Below are 16,395 nucleotides of genomic sequence, written 5' to 3'. Positions count from 1 at the left end.
TACATGCACTCATATACAGACTACAAATTTAGTGCAGACTATACTTGTGATCAAACAACAGCACTATTATATGTCTTCTAATCCTACCATGCACATAATTATTTTTAAACCGGTCAGTAACTTTGCTGGTTTCTTCAGGCAAATGCAGATTCAATCCATTAAAAGCTGGACCGGGCGCAGTGACTCACACCTGTAATCCCAGCACTTTGGGAGGCCAAGGTGGGTGGATCATGAGGTTAGGAGATTGAGACCATCCTGGCTAACACGGTGAAACCCCATCTCTACTAAAAATACAAAAATTACAAAAATACAAAAAATTAGCCGGATGTGGTGGCATGCACCTGTAGTCCCAGTTACTCTGGAGGCTGAGGCCGGAGAATCACTTGAAGCTGGGAGGCGGAGGTTGCAATGAGCCAAGATGGCACCATGCCACTGCACTGCAGCCTGGGCAACAGAGCGAGACTCTGTCTCAAAAAAAAAAAAAAAAAAAAAAGGCTCCTGGAATTTCATCAGCTGGAAGGAAAGCCAATGCAGACAAATGACACATTTTTAAATTGAAGTTTTCATCATTGCCATATCTCATGGCCAATCGACTCATCTAAGTTTTCCACTAAATGCATCAGACTGAATGGAAAAAATGAACTTTGTTAGTGACATCTTGAAATTCACTTTTAGAAGCTTTGATTGCACTTAATCTGTCATTATGATTTGGGGATTCAATTGAATCCATTTTCTTTTGCAACATCCACCAAATCTTCAAATAAGTGTTTTATAAAGAGATTCCTTTTTGTCCAGTTATTCATACATAAACGAGTGGATAAGTTCTAGAATTTTGAGATCCAACAGGGGGATGAATCATATTCAATTGGTAAAAAATGGTGGGGATGGCTTTGAAAGTGCCACACATTAGCCAAACTGAAAAATGCACTGGTTTTTGTTTGTTAGATTGGGTGGTTTAATAAATAGAAGTCTATCTTCTTTGATGGACAGATCTCTTATCAAGAATAGTTCATCATTTAATGTGTTTTGTATCACTGGAGGAACCTCTGTATCAGCAAGTGCCTTTCATTCAGAAGGTCACTGAGCTTTTCAAATTCTGTTTTTTTTTGGCTGGACGTAGTGGCTCATGCTTGTAATCCCAGTGCTTTGGGAGGCTGAGGCAGTTGGATTGAGTGAGGCCAGAAGTTTGAGACTAGCCTGAGCAGCATAGTGAGACTCCATCTCTACAAAAATTTTAAAATTATCCAGATGTGGTGCTGTGCACCTGTAGTTCTAGCTACTCAGAATGTTGAGGTGAGAGAATTGGTTAAGGCCAAGAGTTTGAGACCATAGTGAGCTATGATCACACCACTGCACTCCAGCCTGGGCAACAGAGTGAGACCCCATCTCTTTAAAAAAAATTCCTTTTATTCTCTGATGAAGGTTATTTTTTTTCCTTTTCCCCTCTTTTTAAAAAAACATTCAGTTGGCACAAAAGAAGGATTTTTTTTAGGGCAAGCGTGGTACTATGTGTGAAGATGCGGAAGTCATACACAATTGAATAATTTGGCAGGGGAGATTTCTTGTATCTTTTGCCTGCATTTTCACTTCTCTGAAACACTCAAAACACTGAGGGCAGATCTTCCCCACTTGGTCTACTCAGACTCACAGTAATCTCCGGAAACACCCTTACAGACACACCCAAAATAATGCTTTATCAGGTTTCTAGGTATTCCTTAATCCAGTCAAATTGACACCTAAAATTAAGTCCACAAATCCAGCCCTTGTCAATTTGGCACCCATATGTGTCTCCTTAAACCATAATTCACTTCCAAATGAAGACAATAACAAGGTAATAGTTCTGTTTAACATGATGCAGCTAACATGATACAACTATCATGCACACAACCAAACATGTACTAATCGTATCCCCAGAATTAGGCTTTCTAGATTTTACCATTCAGAATTTTAATCTTTCAGGATTGTGATTTTCAGGATTTTAATCATTAGGGATTTTAGGCTTTTGAGACTTTTAATTAAAATTTTTATTTTTCTTTCAGAAATGAAGTCTTGCTATGTTGCCCAGGCTGATCTCAAACTCCTGGGCTCAATCAGTCCTCCTGCCTCAGCCTCCCAAAATGCTGAGCTTACAGGTGTAAGCCACCACACCTGGCTGACTTTAGGGATTTTGATCTTTCAGGATTTCAACATTTAGGATTATAGCATTCAAGATTATGATTGGCACTAATACTATGTATATGCCTAATGTTATCTATATACGTAATGTCAATTTAGGCATTATTAGTAACTTCTTGCTATCTATTATACTGTATGTACTATCTATTGTATAAAATAGATATGTATTATGGAGATATATGTGAGCATTAAGCATGTATGTCTACATATATTTGTATATTATATATTCAGTCATTATGTATTATCACTATGTAAAGTTCTGCTAGAATCAACACAGAATTCTTGAGATTCTTTCCAGAACATTGAATGCAGTAAATTTAGCATCATCACTTTGAAAGTAAACTTAAAGTCTAATAAATATGATTATATGTATATTCACAATATATGTTAATAAATATAATATATAATCAATATGTTAATATTAATGATATATTATTATATATAAATGTATAATACATATATAATAAACATATATAATAATTTATATGGTAAATTATTATAGGATAGTTAAATATTTCACATAAATCTTTATCAGCTGGTTTTTAAAAATTCATTTATTCAACAACCATGTGCCAAGCTCTGGTCTAGGTGTTGGGGACACAGTGGTAAGTAAACAAGACCGAAAAATTCCTGTTCTTATGGAACTGACAATCTACGATAAAGATAGGAAATCAAAAAGTAAACAATGTATGTGCAGGAAACATGGGGCGCATTGCTGTCTTAGATAAATTGGTTGGGGAATATTTCTTTAAGGAGGTGACATTTGTATGGAGAGATAAATAAGGGGAAGGAGCCAGTAATGAGAATATCAGGGGGAAGAGGATTCAGGCAGAAGGAATAGTCAGTACAAAGGCTAGGGGGCTTGGCATGTTTAAGGGTCCAAAGGAGGCATATCTGTCTGGGATGGGGTGAGTAAAGAGGGGAGAACTAGCATATGAGGTAGAGGAATTAGGAGGCTGTGGCAACCAGAATACATTTCATTTCCAGTGTAATGGGAGCCCCTGCAGACTTTTAAGCTGGGGAAGGAAATGCTTTGATTTTTACTTAAGAAAAGGAAACCATGTTGGGTGCTTTATGGAGAATACACTGTAGGGGGGCAGAACTGGAAGCAGGGAGGCTAGTTAAGGAGGTTCTTATAGTAGATGAGTTGAAAGATTATGGTAACTTTAAGTATATAAACATTATCACCCATTCTTCTAGACACAGTTGGAACAGAATTAAACTGTTTTTCAGTAAATCTTCAGTAACGACTGGGGCCTAGAAATAATTTAGAAAATGAGTACAATGCATGGGTTTGAATATTTAACTATGCGTGGTATCCAGATATGCCCTGATCTCAAACCTCAGGCCTTTGAGCATGCTCTTCTATCTGTAATGTTCTACTCTCATCATACTAATTTTTGCTCATCATTGAAGTCTCAGCTCTAAGACCTGTTTTTCAACAAGCCTGCCCTAAAATCACCCAAGAGTGATTGTCTGTCATGTAGCTGCCTTAGGAACTCTAATTTGTATCTAGGCTTATGGATTTTACAGCTCTAAATTGTCCATTATTTTAATTGCCATATTTAATTGCCAGTTTACTTGTCCATCTTTCCCACTAGATTGTAAACTCTTAGATGCAGGGACTGTGTCTTACTCATCTTATTCTTTGCACTTAAAATTAGACAATTGAAAAATGTTTGTTAAGTCAATAATCAGTGTTTAACTGTGTGCTTATTAGATTTACCTGAGTTACCTCATTCTTAGATTATGTTAGTATGAATAAAATATTGCATCAATAGATTGGAGCAGGTAATTTCCTTAACACTGCAACACATAGTGGAATATCTGTGTTTGATTCCACTTTAAAAATTTTCTCAAACCCCATCACCATAGGCTAATGGTCTTTGTCATCATCAATGAATAGATGGTGGAAGGGCTGCTCGAGATTCGTAAATGTTGAAAGGATGTTGCTCTTCACTGAGGGGCATGTTGTCAGTTTCCCTCTTTGGGCAGCTCCAGTATTTCTACTAGTAAGTGGTACAGATGGAGGGAGAAATCTACGTGACAGGCTGCCTAGGCTATGCCAATGTCAGGTCCCTTTAGGGTGCAGGAGGGGAGAGTTGCCTTTTTATCATCCATGGTTTCTTTCATGTAATGCTTCTGACTTGTGAAAAAAAGGTGAGGCAACAATGACATGCAAATACATGAGTTATTACCAACACCAACTTGAACAGTGTGATGGAGCGTGCATCAGATCTGTGGTACCCTACGAGATTTTAATTTTCTCCTTTTGATGCAATTCTTGACCTGAAATATAAACCCTTTTCAAATCTCTCCCAGACCTTCCTTTAAGGGGGAGTCAGCCATTGGCTGTAAACTTTAGTGGTCATAAGAATGGCCTGGAAAGCATGTGAAAACAGATTACTGGGCTCCACCTGTAGCATTTCTGTTCCTTGGAGGAGGGGTCCAAGAATTTTATTTTCTAAAAAAAACTCTCAGGTGCTGCTGTTTCGTGGACCACTCTTTAAATAGGAAAGAGATGGACCACGTGTTTCTAATTCCTGTTTACTGCCATTGCATGTGCTTTCTCTTTTCATAATGCTAATATTCGGGCCTGTTAGTGGTTGAGGAACTCAGAGGGGAATATACACAATACAGCCTAGACCAAAGTTTTCAGTCTACTTACTTGGTCAGTGTCTTACTGTGTTCTGGGATCCCCTTACTCTTATGATAAAAAGACTGCACACTTTTGCCTGCACAGTGCAGCCTGTCTTCTTTCCTGTTTTATCTCTCTCCTACCTGGTCTGGTTGACCTGAAGTTTCTGGAATTTTCTGCTAATTCCTTTTATATCTACTAGCTAATGTCTTTCCATCCGTCTATATAACAGATTGCCTTTCTGATTCTCTGTCAGATCAATACTTCTCACTCATCATTCCTCCACATTGAACATCTATCTTTTGAAATATTTTTATAGCCCTATAAAAATTCCATTTGTGATACTATGCTGTCTTTATTGCTTTGCTGCTTTTTTTCCTTCATATTTGTTGGGTACCACAGTATACTACCATCAGGAAATTATAAATCTGCTTACAAAACTGCATAAAATATCTAAGCTACCGATCCTTTCTTCTGTATCCTCTTAACCAGGCTTAACTGCTGTATGTAGAATCAACACCTTTTGGACTCTTTGGAGATTGATCCATCCCCTGTGACTTCCCAGTGTATTTTTTCCCAATGTATTATTTTTCAATTGAGATAGAATATAAATTCAGCAACATTCACCTTTTATAGTGTACAATTGAATGATTTTTTTTTTTTGAGATGGAGTCTCGCTCTGTTGCCCAGGCTGGAGTGCAATGGCGTGATCTTGGCTCACCGAAACCTCCACTTCCCAGGCTCAAGTGATTCTCCTGCCTCAGCCTCCCAAGTAGCTAGGATTACAGGCACCCGCCATTATGCCCAGCTAATTTTTGTATTTTTGTAGAGATGGAATTTCACCATATTGGTCAGGCTGGTCTTGAACGCCTGACCTCAGGTGATCCACCTGCCTTGGCCTCCCAAAGTGCTCGGATTACAGGTGTAACCCACCACACCCGGCCCAGTGAATTTTTGTCAAATGCATACAGTCATGTAATCCTCACCGCAACTGAGATATAGAACAGTCCCATCACCCCGAAGTTCTTCACCCGCCATTGTAGCACTCTCCCCTCTACTCCTGGCCCTTGGCAACTGACAGTCAGTTTTCTGTCCTTATAGTTTTGCCTTTTCCAGAAAGTGGAATTACACAGTATGTGTGAGTCTGGCCTCTCTTACTTACCATAATGCATTTGTAATTCATACATGTTGTTGCTTGTATCCATGGTTCATTCCTTTTTATTGCTGCAGCTGCATGGTATTCCATTGTGTGGATCTACCACAGTTGTTTATCCATTCCCAGTGTTTTTTAATTGCTATGTCCTCTCCTCTAAATTTAAGCACGGTTTTTTTTCTGTCATTTGGCTTCTTGAGCACGAAAAAGTAAATTTCCAAATTTACCATGTGTTCTAGGTAGAATAAAAACTAAGTTGCAATAGGTACTAACAAGCTCTGAATTTCTGCACTTGATACATTCCTGATGTTTCTTTACTTAGGCCTATTTTAACCAACTCTCAAGTAGGAGCTCAGATGTGGGGCATATCTATCCCAAAGAAGCCTGTTCTAATTCATCCTTTTGGATCAAGAGTTTTCCAAGTTTCAATTTGAAGGACTGACTTGAGATCTGTGATTTAGGGTCATTGCTGCAATTCCCAGGAGAGATGTAAGAAGGCCTTCCCTTTCCCTAAAGGGTCCCATATAATAAATACATATCCCTGATAATTTGGAACCAGCTTGTCTCTTGTGTCACCCCCACTCTAGGGCCCAGTTCTGTATGTATCAATGTTTGGTTCTAGACAACCCAAGGTATGAAGTCCCATAGTATTCTTGACCTCTGTCTGAGATGAGACTCCCATAGTTTTGCAGGCTGGGTAAGCAAAGTATAAGATAACATCATAGTTGGCCAATATAGAACAGCTTATCATGGTCTAGATAGGGAAAACATAACCAAGAGCAACAATACTTCCCAACCTACATGGTTCAAAGTATTAACATAATGTAATCTACACTGCAGAGATTCTAAGAATCATTTCCATTTCAGTTAGTTTCCATTAGTAGTGAGGCTTCAGAGCCAGGGACAGTGGCACATGCCTGGAGTCCCAGCTACTCAGGAGGCGAGGCAGGAAGATCCCTTGAGCCCAGGAGTTTGAGGGGGCAGTGAGCTACGATAGCATCACTGTATTCCAGCCTGGGTGCAGAGCAAGACCCTGTCTCTAAAATAAATAAATAAATAAATAAGTAGAAAATAAAGAAAGAAAGAAAGAAAGAACTGAGGCTTCAGAAGCCAAGTTATGGTCAAGCATATCATTTCATGATATAAGTTTCATTGATTCTGTAACTAGAAATAAAATACACAAATGTTTTATTACATTTAAATTTGTATTTAGTCCTTACATTTTAAGATGATATCTTAAAAGTTGAGGACAGCTAAATTTTATGCCAAGTATACTCAACTGTACCTGTACTAACTATTTTGTTTTATTTAGCATTTAAAAATAGAATGAATATGTGCTTCAGCATTTTATTTATTTGGATTCAGCAGAATATTACTATTTTTCTCCAAAAAGTCTTCCTTTTCTCTTTTCATTTTAAAAGAAACTGATTTTCAAAAACACTTTCTAAATACATTCAGATGAAACATTTTATTTATTTCATTTACTTACTACTTAATAAATACAGGGGTTCCCCCTTGTTCTTGGGTCGGAATGCAGTCCAGGAACCCCAGTGGATGCCTGAAACTGCGGATAGTGTAGAACCCTTGATATGCTAAGCATTTATCATACACTGTGGCCATAACTTTTACAGTTTGAAGTATAACAGCAAAACTAGCACGAATTTCTTTTTCCTTCTTCACAGTTTCATGGACAGAAGATTGTTTTTACTTTAGATCTTAGCAGAGTCAGCATACAATGTTTTTCTTTCCTTATCAAGTCGAGAACTTTCACCTTTTCACTTAAAGGAAGCACTTTATGGTTTCTCTTTGACACATTTGCCAGCATCACTATTCTTGTGCTTTGGGGGTCATCATTAAGTAAAATAAGGGTAACTTGAACACAAGCACTGCAGTACCACCAAGTCAGTCTATCTGATAACCAAGAGAGTGTCTACGGTGTGGATCTGCTGGACAAAGGGATAATTCATGGCTGGGACAGCATAAGATTTCACTATGCTACTCAGAAAGGCATTCAATTTAAAACTTATGAATTGTTTATTTCTGGAATTTTAAATTTAATATTGTAGGACCACAGTTGATTGAGGATTAAGTGAAAATGCAGAAGGTGAAACCAAGGATAAATGGGGACCACCTAGATAAAAGTTAAGTCAGGAAATATATAACTTTTTAAAGGAGGACAAGCTGACAATTCTTTTTATCTTTCTTTTATACAGGTGTTTGCTTCAGAATGGTAAGTCAATACAATCTTTATTATTTTGCCATTTTTTTCCACTGTTATTCCCAATTACAGAGATAGGGCAGTTTTCTACTTGGCGCTAGTCTACTGTTTACTCCCTGTCCTTGACAGCAAATGAAGAAATATATGTATTTCTTTGAAATTACTGATTGAGATTTTTATTAATGCTAAAAACATTGTACCCTTCTTAGTATTTACTTAACATTTTCTATATTCAAAAGTACCTCTCTTTGGGTGATTTTAATGAAACGCTTTGATTAGGTGTATTGAATACGAAGTATGGGATTTTCTACATGTTCTGGATGGAAGAAATCCTCTAGGCAAGGGTACATATGTTGCACTGCAAAACAAAACAAGCTAATGTTGCATAATGAAGTGGTTCCCAGGATTTAGCAGATTAAGCTCCATGTTGTGTTTTAAAATTTATTTATTTATTTATTTAGTTTGGAGACAGAGTCTTGCTCTGTTGCCCAGTCTGGAGTACAGTGTTGCGATCTCAGCTCACTGCAGCCTCCGCCTTCCAGGCTCAAGTGATTCTCCTGCCTCACCCTCCCAAGTAGCTGGGATTACAGGTGCCTGCTACCACATCCAGCTACTTTTTTGTTTTTAGTAGAGATGGCATTTCACCATGTTGGCCAGGCTGGTCTTGAACTTCTAGCTTTAAGTGATCCAGCCACCTCAGCCTCCCAGAGTGCTGGAATTACAGGCGTGAGCCACCATGCCCAGCCCACCTAATTTTTTTAAATTTTTAATAGAGACAGGGTTTCACCATATTGCCTAGGCTGGTCTTGAACTCCTGACCTCAAGTGATCCACCTGCCTTGGCCTCCCAAAGTGCCCATGCCTGGCTCCATGTTGCTTTTAAATTTTTATTTTTTTTTAAGTACTCCTTTTCTACAAGTTAATTGTGGCATGCATTTTCACCTACTGTCTGAGCTGGGTCACTAGATTAGGTCCCTGGTTCCCAACTCCTGAGGGTTCCAATATTTTCCCATTGGTAAAATCTCTATCTATTATGAGGCAGCCCCATCCCCCAAAATTCAGATTGTCTCTCTTTTCATTATTATCTAATAAGAAAGTGACTTATTTTCAGGGCCACCTCTTACATCAGTCTTAGCTGTTACCGTTTTGATTTGTGTTGCTTCATACAGCTGGGGATGTGGCGTGTAGAGATCTTGATCACCCTGGGAGAAGAGTATGTTTTTGAAAAGTTCTAAGGCCGGGTGCAGTGGCTCGTGCCTGTAATCCCAGCACTTTGGGAGGCTGAGGCAGGTGGATCACCTGAGGGCAGGAGTTCAAGACCAGCCTGGCCAACACAGTGAAACCCCATCTCTACTAAAAATACAAAAATTAGCTGGGCATGGTGGCAGATGCCTGTAATCTGAGCTACTTGGGAGGCTGAGGCAGGAGAATGGCTTGAACTTGGGAGGCAGAGGTTGCAGAGAGCCGAGATGGCGCCACTGTACTCCAGCCTGGACGACAGGAGTGAAATTCCATCTCAAAAGAAAAAAAAAGAGTTCTAGTAGACTGGATCAATAGAAATTTTAGTATGATGTAGTTAAAATAATTCAAAATCAAAATGTTGCTACTTACATAGCATAACTGAATTTAGAGCTAGAAAAAGGAAATTTTAAAAGACTATTAATAGGAAAGATAAATCTACCCATAGACAATTATAACATTTCTGTGCCACGTCCAGAGCCAACAGAAAACATCAGAATGTTTTAGTCTTATAATAACTCTGCAAACCAGCATGTTTATGCTAGTGTTCTTGCTAGTTTAATTTTCTTTCTTTTTTTAAAAAAATTATTTTAGGTTCAGTGGTACACGTATAGGTTTGTTATATAGGTAAACTCGTGTCATGGCAGCTTAGTATACAGAGTATTTCATGAGCCAGGTACTAAGCCTAGTACCCAAGAGTTATTTTTTTCTACTCCTCTCCCTCCTCCCACTCTCCACCCTCAGGTAGGCCCCAGTGTCTGTTGTTCCCCTCTTCGTGTCCATGTAGTCTCATAATTTAGCTCCCACTTATATGTGAGAACATGCAGTATTTGGTTTTCTATTCCTGTGTTAGTTTGCTAAAGATAATGGCCTCCAGCTTCATTCATGTTCCTTCAAAGAACATGATCTCATTCTTTTTTATGGCTGCATGATATTCCATGGTGTATGTGTACCACATTTTCTTTATCCAGTCTACCATTGATGGGCATTTAGGTTGATTCCATGTCTTGGCTATTGTGAATACTGCTGTAGTGAACATATGTGTGCATGTGTCTTTATGATGAAACAATTTATATTCTTTTGGGTATATACCCAATAATTGGATTGCTGGGTCGCATAGTAGTTCTGTTTTTAGCTCTTTGAGGAATTGCCACACACTGCTTTCCACAGTGGTTGGAACAATTTGCACTCCCACTAACAGTTTGTAAGCATTCCCTTTTCTCTGCAACCTGGCCAGCATCTGTTATTTTTTGGCTTTTTAATAATGGCCATTCTGACTAGTGTGAGAAGGTATCTCTTTGTGGTTTTGATTTGCATTTCTCTAATGATTGGTGATATTGAGCTTTTTTTCATATGCTTCTTGGTCACACATATGTCTACTTTTGAGAAGTGTCTGTTCGTGTCCTTGCCTACTTTTTAATGGGGTTGTTTATAATTTTCTTATTAAAATGATTTTCCCTAATTTTTGCTGGAAATTTCAAAGTGTTTTAGTCTCTATTTCTGCTTATCAATACTCTATGTTGATCATAATTGTATATGTTTTTTCTCAGTGATTGAGAATCTTGGATTGATTATCATTTGGAACCCAGGTTAACAATGTAATTTAGTGTTAGCAGTCTTAAGGGCAATGCAGCTAAATTTTATGTATCCAAAAACACATCGTAGAAACTGTTTCTGAAATAATTCTCACTCTCAGCGTAGTTTTTCATAATGTTTTTATGAAAGTGGAATTGTTTTTACTGAAAGTGGAATTTAACAAAAGATACCATTTATGTGAAGGTTCTTATAAATAGAGGTTACTGTAGGTCATCTATACAATTGTTGGCATAGACTACAAAAAATGATTATTAGGTTAGCATTTTTTGGATATTAGAATCAAGTATGTTATGAATTCAAACTTTTGATGCTGCACTTTATTCTTCTTGTTTTTTCCTGAAACCAGTATACAGAAGATGAAGCTAGGAAAATAGGAGTGGTTGGCTGGGTGAAGAATACCAGCAAAGGCACCGTGACAGGCCAAGTGCAGGGGCCAGAAGACAAAGTCAATTCCATGTGAGTAGTAAAATTAATAACATGTACATGAAATTTATGAGGCTGCTGTTTTTTAGTTTTTTAAGACATGGTCTTGCTCTGTTGCCCAGGCTGGAGTGCAGTGGCACAATCTCGGCTCACTACAACCTCTGCCTTCCAGGCTCAGATCCACCTGACTCAGCCTCCCAAGTAGCTGGGACTACAGGTGTGAGCGACCGTGCCTGGCCTTATGAGGCTATTTTAATGTTTCATTGGACAGTAAGAATAGTATTGATGGACCAGATTTTGTTTGTAGATTATAATCAAACTAATATGTTTGTAGGCAGGCCTGTGAAGAAATTCTCAGAGGTGGGAGTAGCATTTCTATGTTTAGGAATGGACTTCCCACTTGGGCTGGCCTCGAGAAGAATTGTGGCTTCCCTCTCCAATCTGTATGTCCTGTTGCATCTCCTCCAGCATTAGGGAGATGTCCAGGGCCCAAGTAGTTCTCATTTGAAGTGTTGTGACAGATGCATAGTGCCTTAGGATGGTTCATGAAGTTCTTAGGGTAGCATTCCAGGCAAAAAGATTGCCATCTCCTTTTTGTTGTTAAGTGCCTTATTTATCTAATTGTAATTTTATTTTTCCTGCCAATGAGAATGTGTTTAATGAGCTGGATGGTTACCAAACTATGAATCCTTGAAGTCCAAAAGAGGCCAGATTCAGTAATATGGGGAAAAATGCCCTGTGTACACAATGACGTTTTCAAAAGCCTTGTGTTTTCAGCTTCATAATTTCCACTGCTCTTTGTAGTCTTTTTTTTTTAAATTAAAAAATAGCTAACATTTGTTCAGCATTTACATGTTGGGCAATATGCTAAGCACCTTACATGAATTATCTCACTTAATCTTCACAACAGATCTTATGAGGTAGGTACTAAGTAACACTCAATTTATTTTATTGTTTGCAATTTATCTTTGTTTTCATTACTCAATATTTTTAGATTTCCAAAGCAATAGTTTTTGCTTATTGTAATAAGTGAAGTAACGTAACACTGAGATGTATAAAGGTGGAACTTGTAATGTGTACTTTTCTGTCTATTTTCCTCCCCTTTATTAATGTGTGACAAGGAATACTTCCTACAGCTTTCTCTTTCACTTAAAAATAGTTAAGTATGCATTTGTAAGTAAGGTTTTGCTGATTTTTACTGAAATAGAATACCTTGTGCATATTTTTCCATAATTTGTGTTTTTATTTTCTGGACATTTCAGTAAACAGTAAATATATAATTATCAACTCCTTATTTTTCTCATTTTTGAATGTTTAGGTGCATACTTGTGTTTGTGTGTAAAACTATACCTTAAATTGAAAAGTGGGGTCCAAAAATTCAGTTTCACAAACTGTGGGGTGACAGTTAATGAAAAACAATATTTTTAAGTAGAATTGTCACAAAATGTACAAGAAATTTTGGGACTTTCGTTGTACAGAACTGATAGTTCAATGGAAGAGAAAATGCCAAATGATTGTGAGGAAGTTTTAAAGTAGAGACTATGTCCCATGATTCGAGGGAGCCTAGAAAAAATAATAATATAGTTTTTAAAACTATATTATTATTTTTAATAATATAGGGGGACTATGTGGAAGATAGAAGCTCATACCAATCGTGTTATATTCCTAATCCACATTATAGAGGGTCATTGATTAATTTGCTTAACATAAATGAAATCATACCATACATTGTGCTCATGTTTTCTTTTCAACCCCTGCATTCTCCACCACCCTTCTTAAGTAACCTGTGTTAGCAAGCTAGTGTGTATTCTTCTGCTTGTCTCCATGTTCACATTCTCTCTCTCTCACACACACACACGTGGGTGCACACACACACTTTTATGGGTTTTGTTCAATATTTGCTTTTTAAAAATGGGATATGGTGTATTCCCTTCTCTGTATCTTACTTTATCACTCAAAGATACATCCAGGAAAATCCTTTCAAGTCAAATGGTAATCTCTAATTCATTCTTTTTATTGGCTACTTAATATTCCACAATATATAGATTTATTATTACCTTATTGCTGGAAATTCATTTTTTTCTTTCTTGTTTTTTGCAATAAGAGCAATGCTGCAATAAAATTTTATTGGTGATTTTATTTTGATTGCATAGATTCCCAGGAGTGTGATTTGTTGGTTGAAGTGTCGTGTATTTTTAATGTAAAAATATTTGTCAGACTGCTTTACAAAACAGCTGTAAACAATTTACATTGTTTTCCTCCTCATCCTGTCAGCAATTGGTATTGTACTCTCTAATTTTTCTTTTTTCTGATTGGTTGTGAGTGATTATTATTTTTTGCTGTAATTTGCATTTCTCTAATGACTAGTAAGTTGGAGCATCTTTATGCTTATGCCTGTGAATTTGTTCTCATGCACTCCCTTTTCACATCCTTTACCCATTTTTCTATCGAGTTGCTTGTCTCTTGCCAATTTTCAAAAGCTCTTTGTATATTGGTCATGGTTACTAACCCATTATCTGTTATCACTTTTGCAGGTATTTTCCCAAATCTATAATTTGCCTATTAGTTTTGTCTATGATAGCTTTGCAACATAAATTGTTTTTCATTTTTATTAACTCAAATATGGCTATTTTTTTCTCTCTGGTTAAGAAACAGATTGTAAGTGTTGTCTCCCACATTTTCTTCTAACTTGATGTTCTATTTATTACATTTAAGCATTTACTCCATCTGGAATTTGTTTTTTATTTATAAGATGAGATATTGGACCAACTATTTTCTACCAGATGAATAGCCAGTTGTCCCGGCACCACTTACTAAATAATCCCCCTTTCCCCCATTGCATTGAAATACATTTTTGTCATATGTTAAAATCTCATATAAACTGGATTTTATTTCTGAATTCTCTATTCTGTTCCACTGATCTATTTCTCTGTTCCTACATCAGTATACCATATTGATTTAATTATACTATCTCCACAGTATATTTCCTCTCACTGTTCTTTTTGATTCTTTTATGTGCTTTCTTGGGCATTTGTTTCCTCTCTAAACTTTAAGATACTTTTACCTATTTAACTGGAATTCTATTCTGTTTATTAAAAAAAAACTTACGTGATTGTCTCACACATATGCTTTTAAGATAAACTTTATGTATTTATTTATTTTTTGAGACAAGGGTCTTGCTCTGTCTCTTAGGCTGGAGTGCAATGGTCTGATCTAGACTCACTGCAGACTTGACCTTCTGGGCTCAAGTGATCTTCCCATGTCAACCTCCTGAGTGCACCTGCTGGCTAATTTGTGTGTGTGTGTGTATATATATATATATTTTGTTGTTGTTGTTGTTGTTGTTGTAGAGATAGTGTCTCACTATGTTGCTCAGGCTGGTATAGGACTCTTGGCTTCAAATGACTTTCCTGCCTCAGCCTCCCAAAGTGCTGGGATTACAAAAATAAACTTTATTTTTGAGAACAGTTTTATATTTACAGAAAAATTGTGAAGATAGTACAGAGAGTTTCCATATACTCCCCACACAGTTTTCCTCCTATTAACATTTTACATTAATATGGTACGTATGTTAACAATTAATGGACCAATATGGATACATTAGTATTAACTAAAATCCCTATTTATTTAGATTTCAATTTTTACCTAATGTCCATTTTATGTCTTAGGATCCCATTATTGTATTTGCTTTTTAATTGGGCATTCTTATGAAATTAAGAGAAGTGACATTTTGGCTGGGTGCGGTGGCTCATGCCTGTAATCCCAGCACTTCGGGAGGCTGAGGCGGGCGGATCACTTGAGTTCAGGAGTTCAAGACCAGCCTGGCCAACACAGCCAGATCCCGTCACTACAAAAAATACAAAAATTAGCTGGGGTTGGTGGCACACGCCTGTTGTCCCAGCTACTTGGGAGGCTGAGGCAGGAGAATCGCTTGAGTCTGGGAGGCGGAGGTTGCAATGAGCTGAGATTGCACCACTGCACTCCAGTCTGGGCAATGGGAGTAGCCTGTCCCAAAAAAAAAAATAAATAAAAATAAAGACAGAAGTGACATTTTTGTGGTATTAAATCTTCCCATTTAAGAACACACAGATGTTGTTCCATTTGCTTAGATTTTAAAATTTATCCTTCAGTATGATTTTATGGTTTTCTTTATATAGGTTTTTATACTTTTCTTGGTAAGTTTACTTCTAAGTATCTTAATGACTTTTTCACTATTGCATATGGATTTCTTTCCTATTTATGTTTCTAGTTGTTCCTGCTTAAATATGGAATATCTAATGACTTTTGTATATTAATTAGATATCATAGTATTACCTTATCAAATATTCTTATTAATTCTATCAGTTTTTTAAAAAACTATAGTCTATTGGGTTTTTAAAAAATACAGTTATGCAATTAGTAAAAATGACGTATCTTTTTTTCAATGACTTTATTTGTCAGACCTGTCATGACAATGTTGAATAATAATAGCCATAGCAGGCATGCCTATTTGGTTTCTGATTTTATTTGAAATAGTTTTATTGTTTCACCTAGTAAAAAGATGTTTGCTGTTGGTTTTAGGTAAATATACTTTATCACAATAAATTTTACTCTTGCATTCCTTGAATTAGCCTTTGATTGGTTACAGTGTGTTATTCTTTTAAATTATTGCTGAATTGCCAAGTATTGCTTGCCAATATTTTATTTAGAACTTTTGTATATATATAAGTCACGTAAGGTTTTTTTGTTTTGTTTTGTTTTGTTTTGTTTTGTTTTTGTGGAGTCTCGCTTTGTCACCCGTGCTGGAGTGCAATGGCACGATCTTGGCTTACTTCAACCTCTGCCTCCTGGGTTCAAGCAATTCTTCTGCCTAAGCCTCCCGAGTAGCTGGGACTAGAGGCATATGCCACCACTCCCAGCTAATTTTTGTATTTTTGGTAGAGACAGGGTTTCACCATATTCGCAGGCTGGACTC

The 16,395-nt window shown here is 37.1% G+C and overlaps 1 protein-coding gene across 3 annotated transcripts in view; it reads left to right on the top strand.

The window, feature by feature from the left end:
* The window catches only part of ACYP2 (acylphosphatase 2), a 190,077-nt gene that overhangs the window by 11,885 nt on the left and 161,797 nt on the right, over nucleotides 1–16,395 (top strand). For 2 of the 3 annotated variants that reach the window (XM_054476180.2, XM_063649384.1), the window contains exons 2-3: nucleotides 8,180–8,196; nucleotides 11,365–11,474. In XM_054476180.2, the coding sequence (XP_054332155.1) occupies nucleotides 8,180–8,196; nucleotides 11,365–11,474 (127 nt within the window). Of the gene's footprint in view, nucleotides 1–8,179; nucleotides 8,197–11,364; nucleotides 11,475–14,633; nucleotides 16,048–16,395 lie in introns of those variants that run through there. The other variant, XM_054476181.2, reaches the window with a different exon arrangement.

This window comes from Pongo pygmaeus, chromosome 12, assembly GCF_028885625.2.
Source record: "Pongo pygmaeus isolate AG05252 chromosome 12, NHGRI_mPonPyg2-v2.0_pri, whole genome shotgun sequence".
Classification (NCBI taxonomy): domain Eukaryota; kingdom Metazoa; phylum Chordata; class Mammalia; order Primates; family Hominidae; genus Pongo; species Pongo pygmaeus.
Note: the sequence above shows the minus strand (reverse complement) of the source record. Positions and strands in the feature narration are given on the sequence as shown.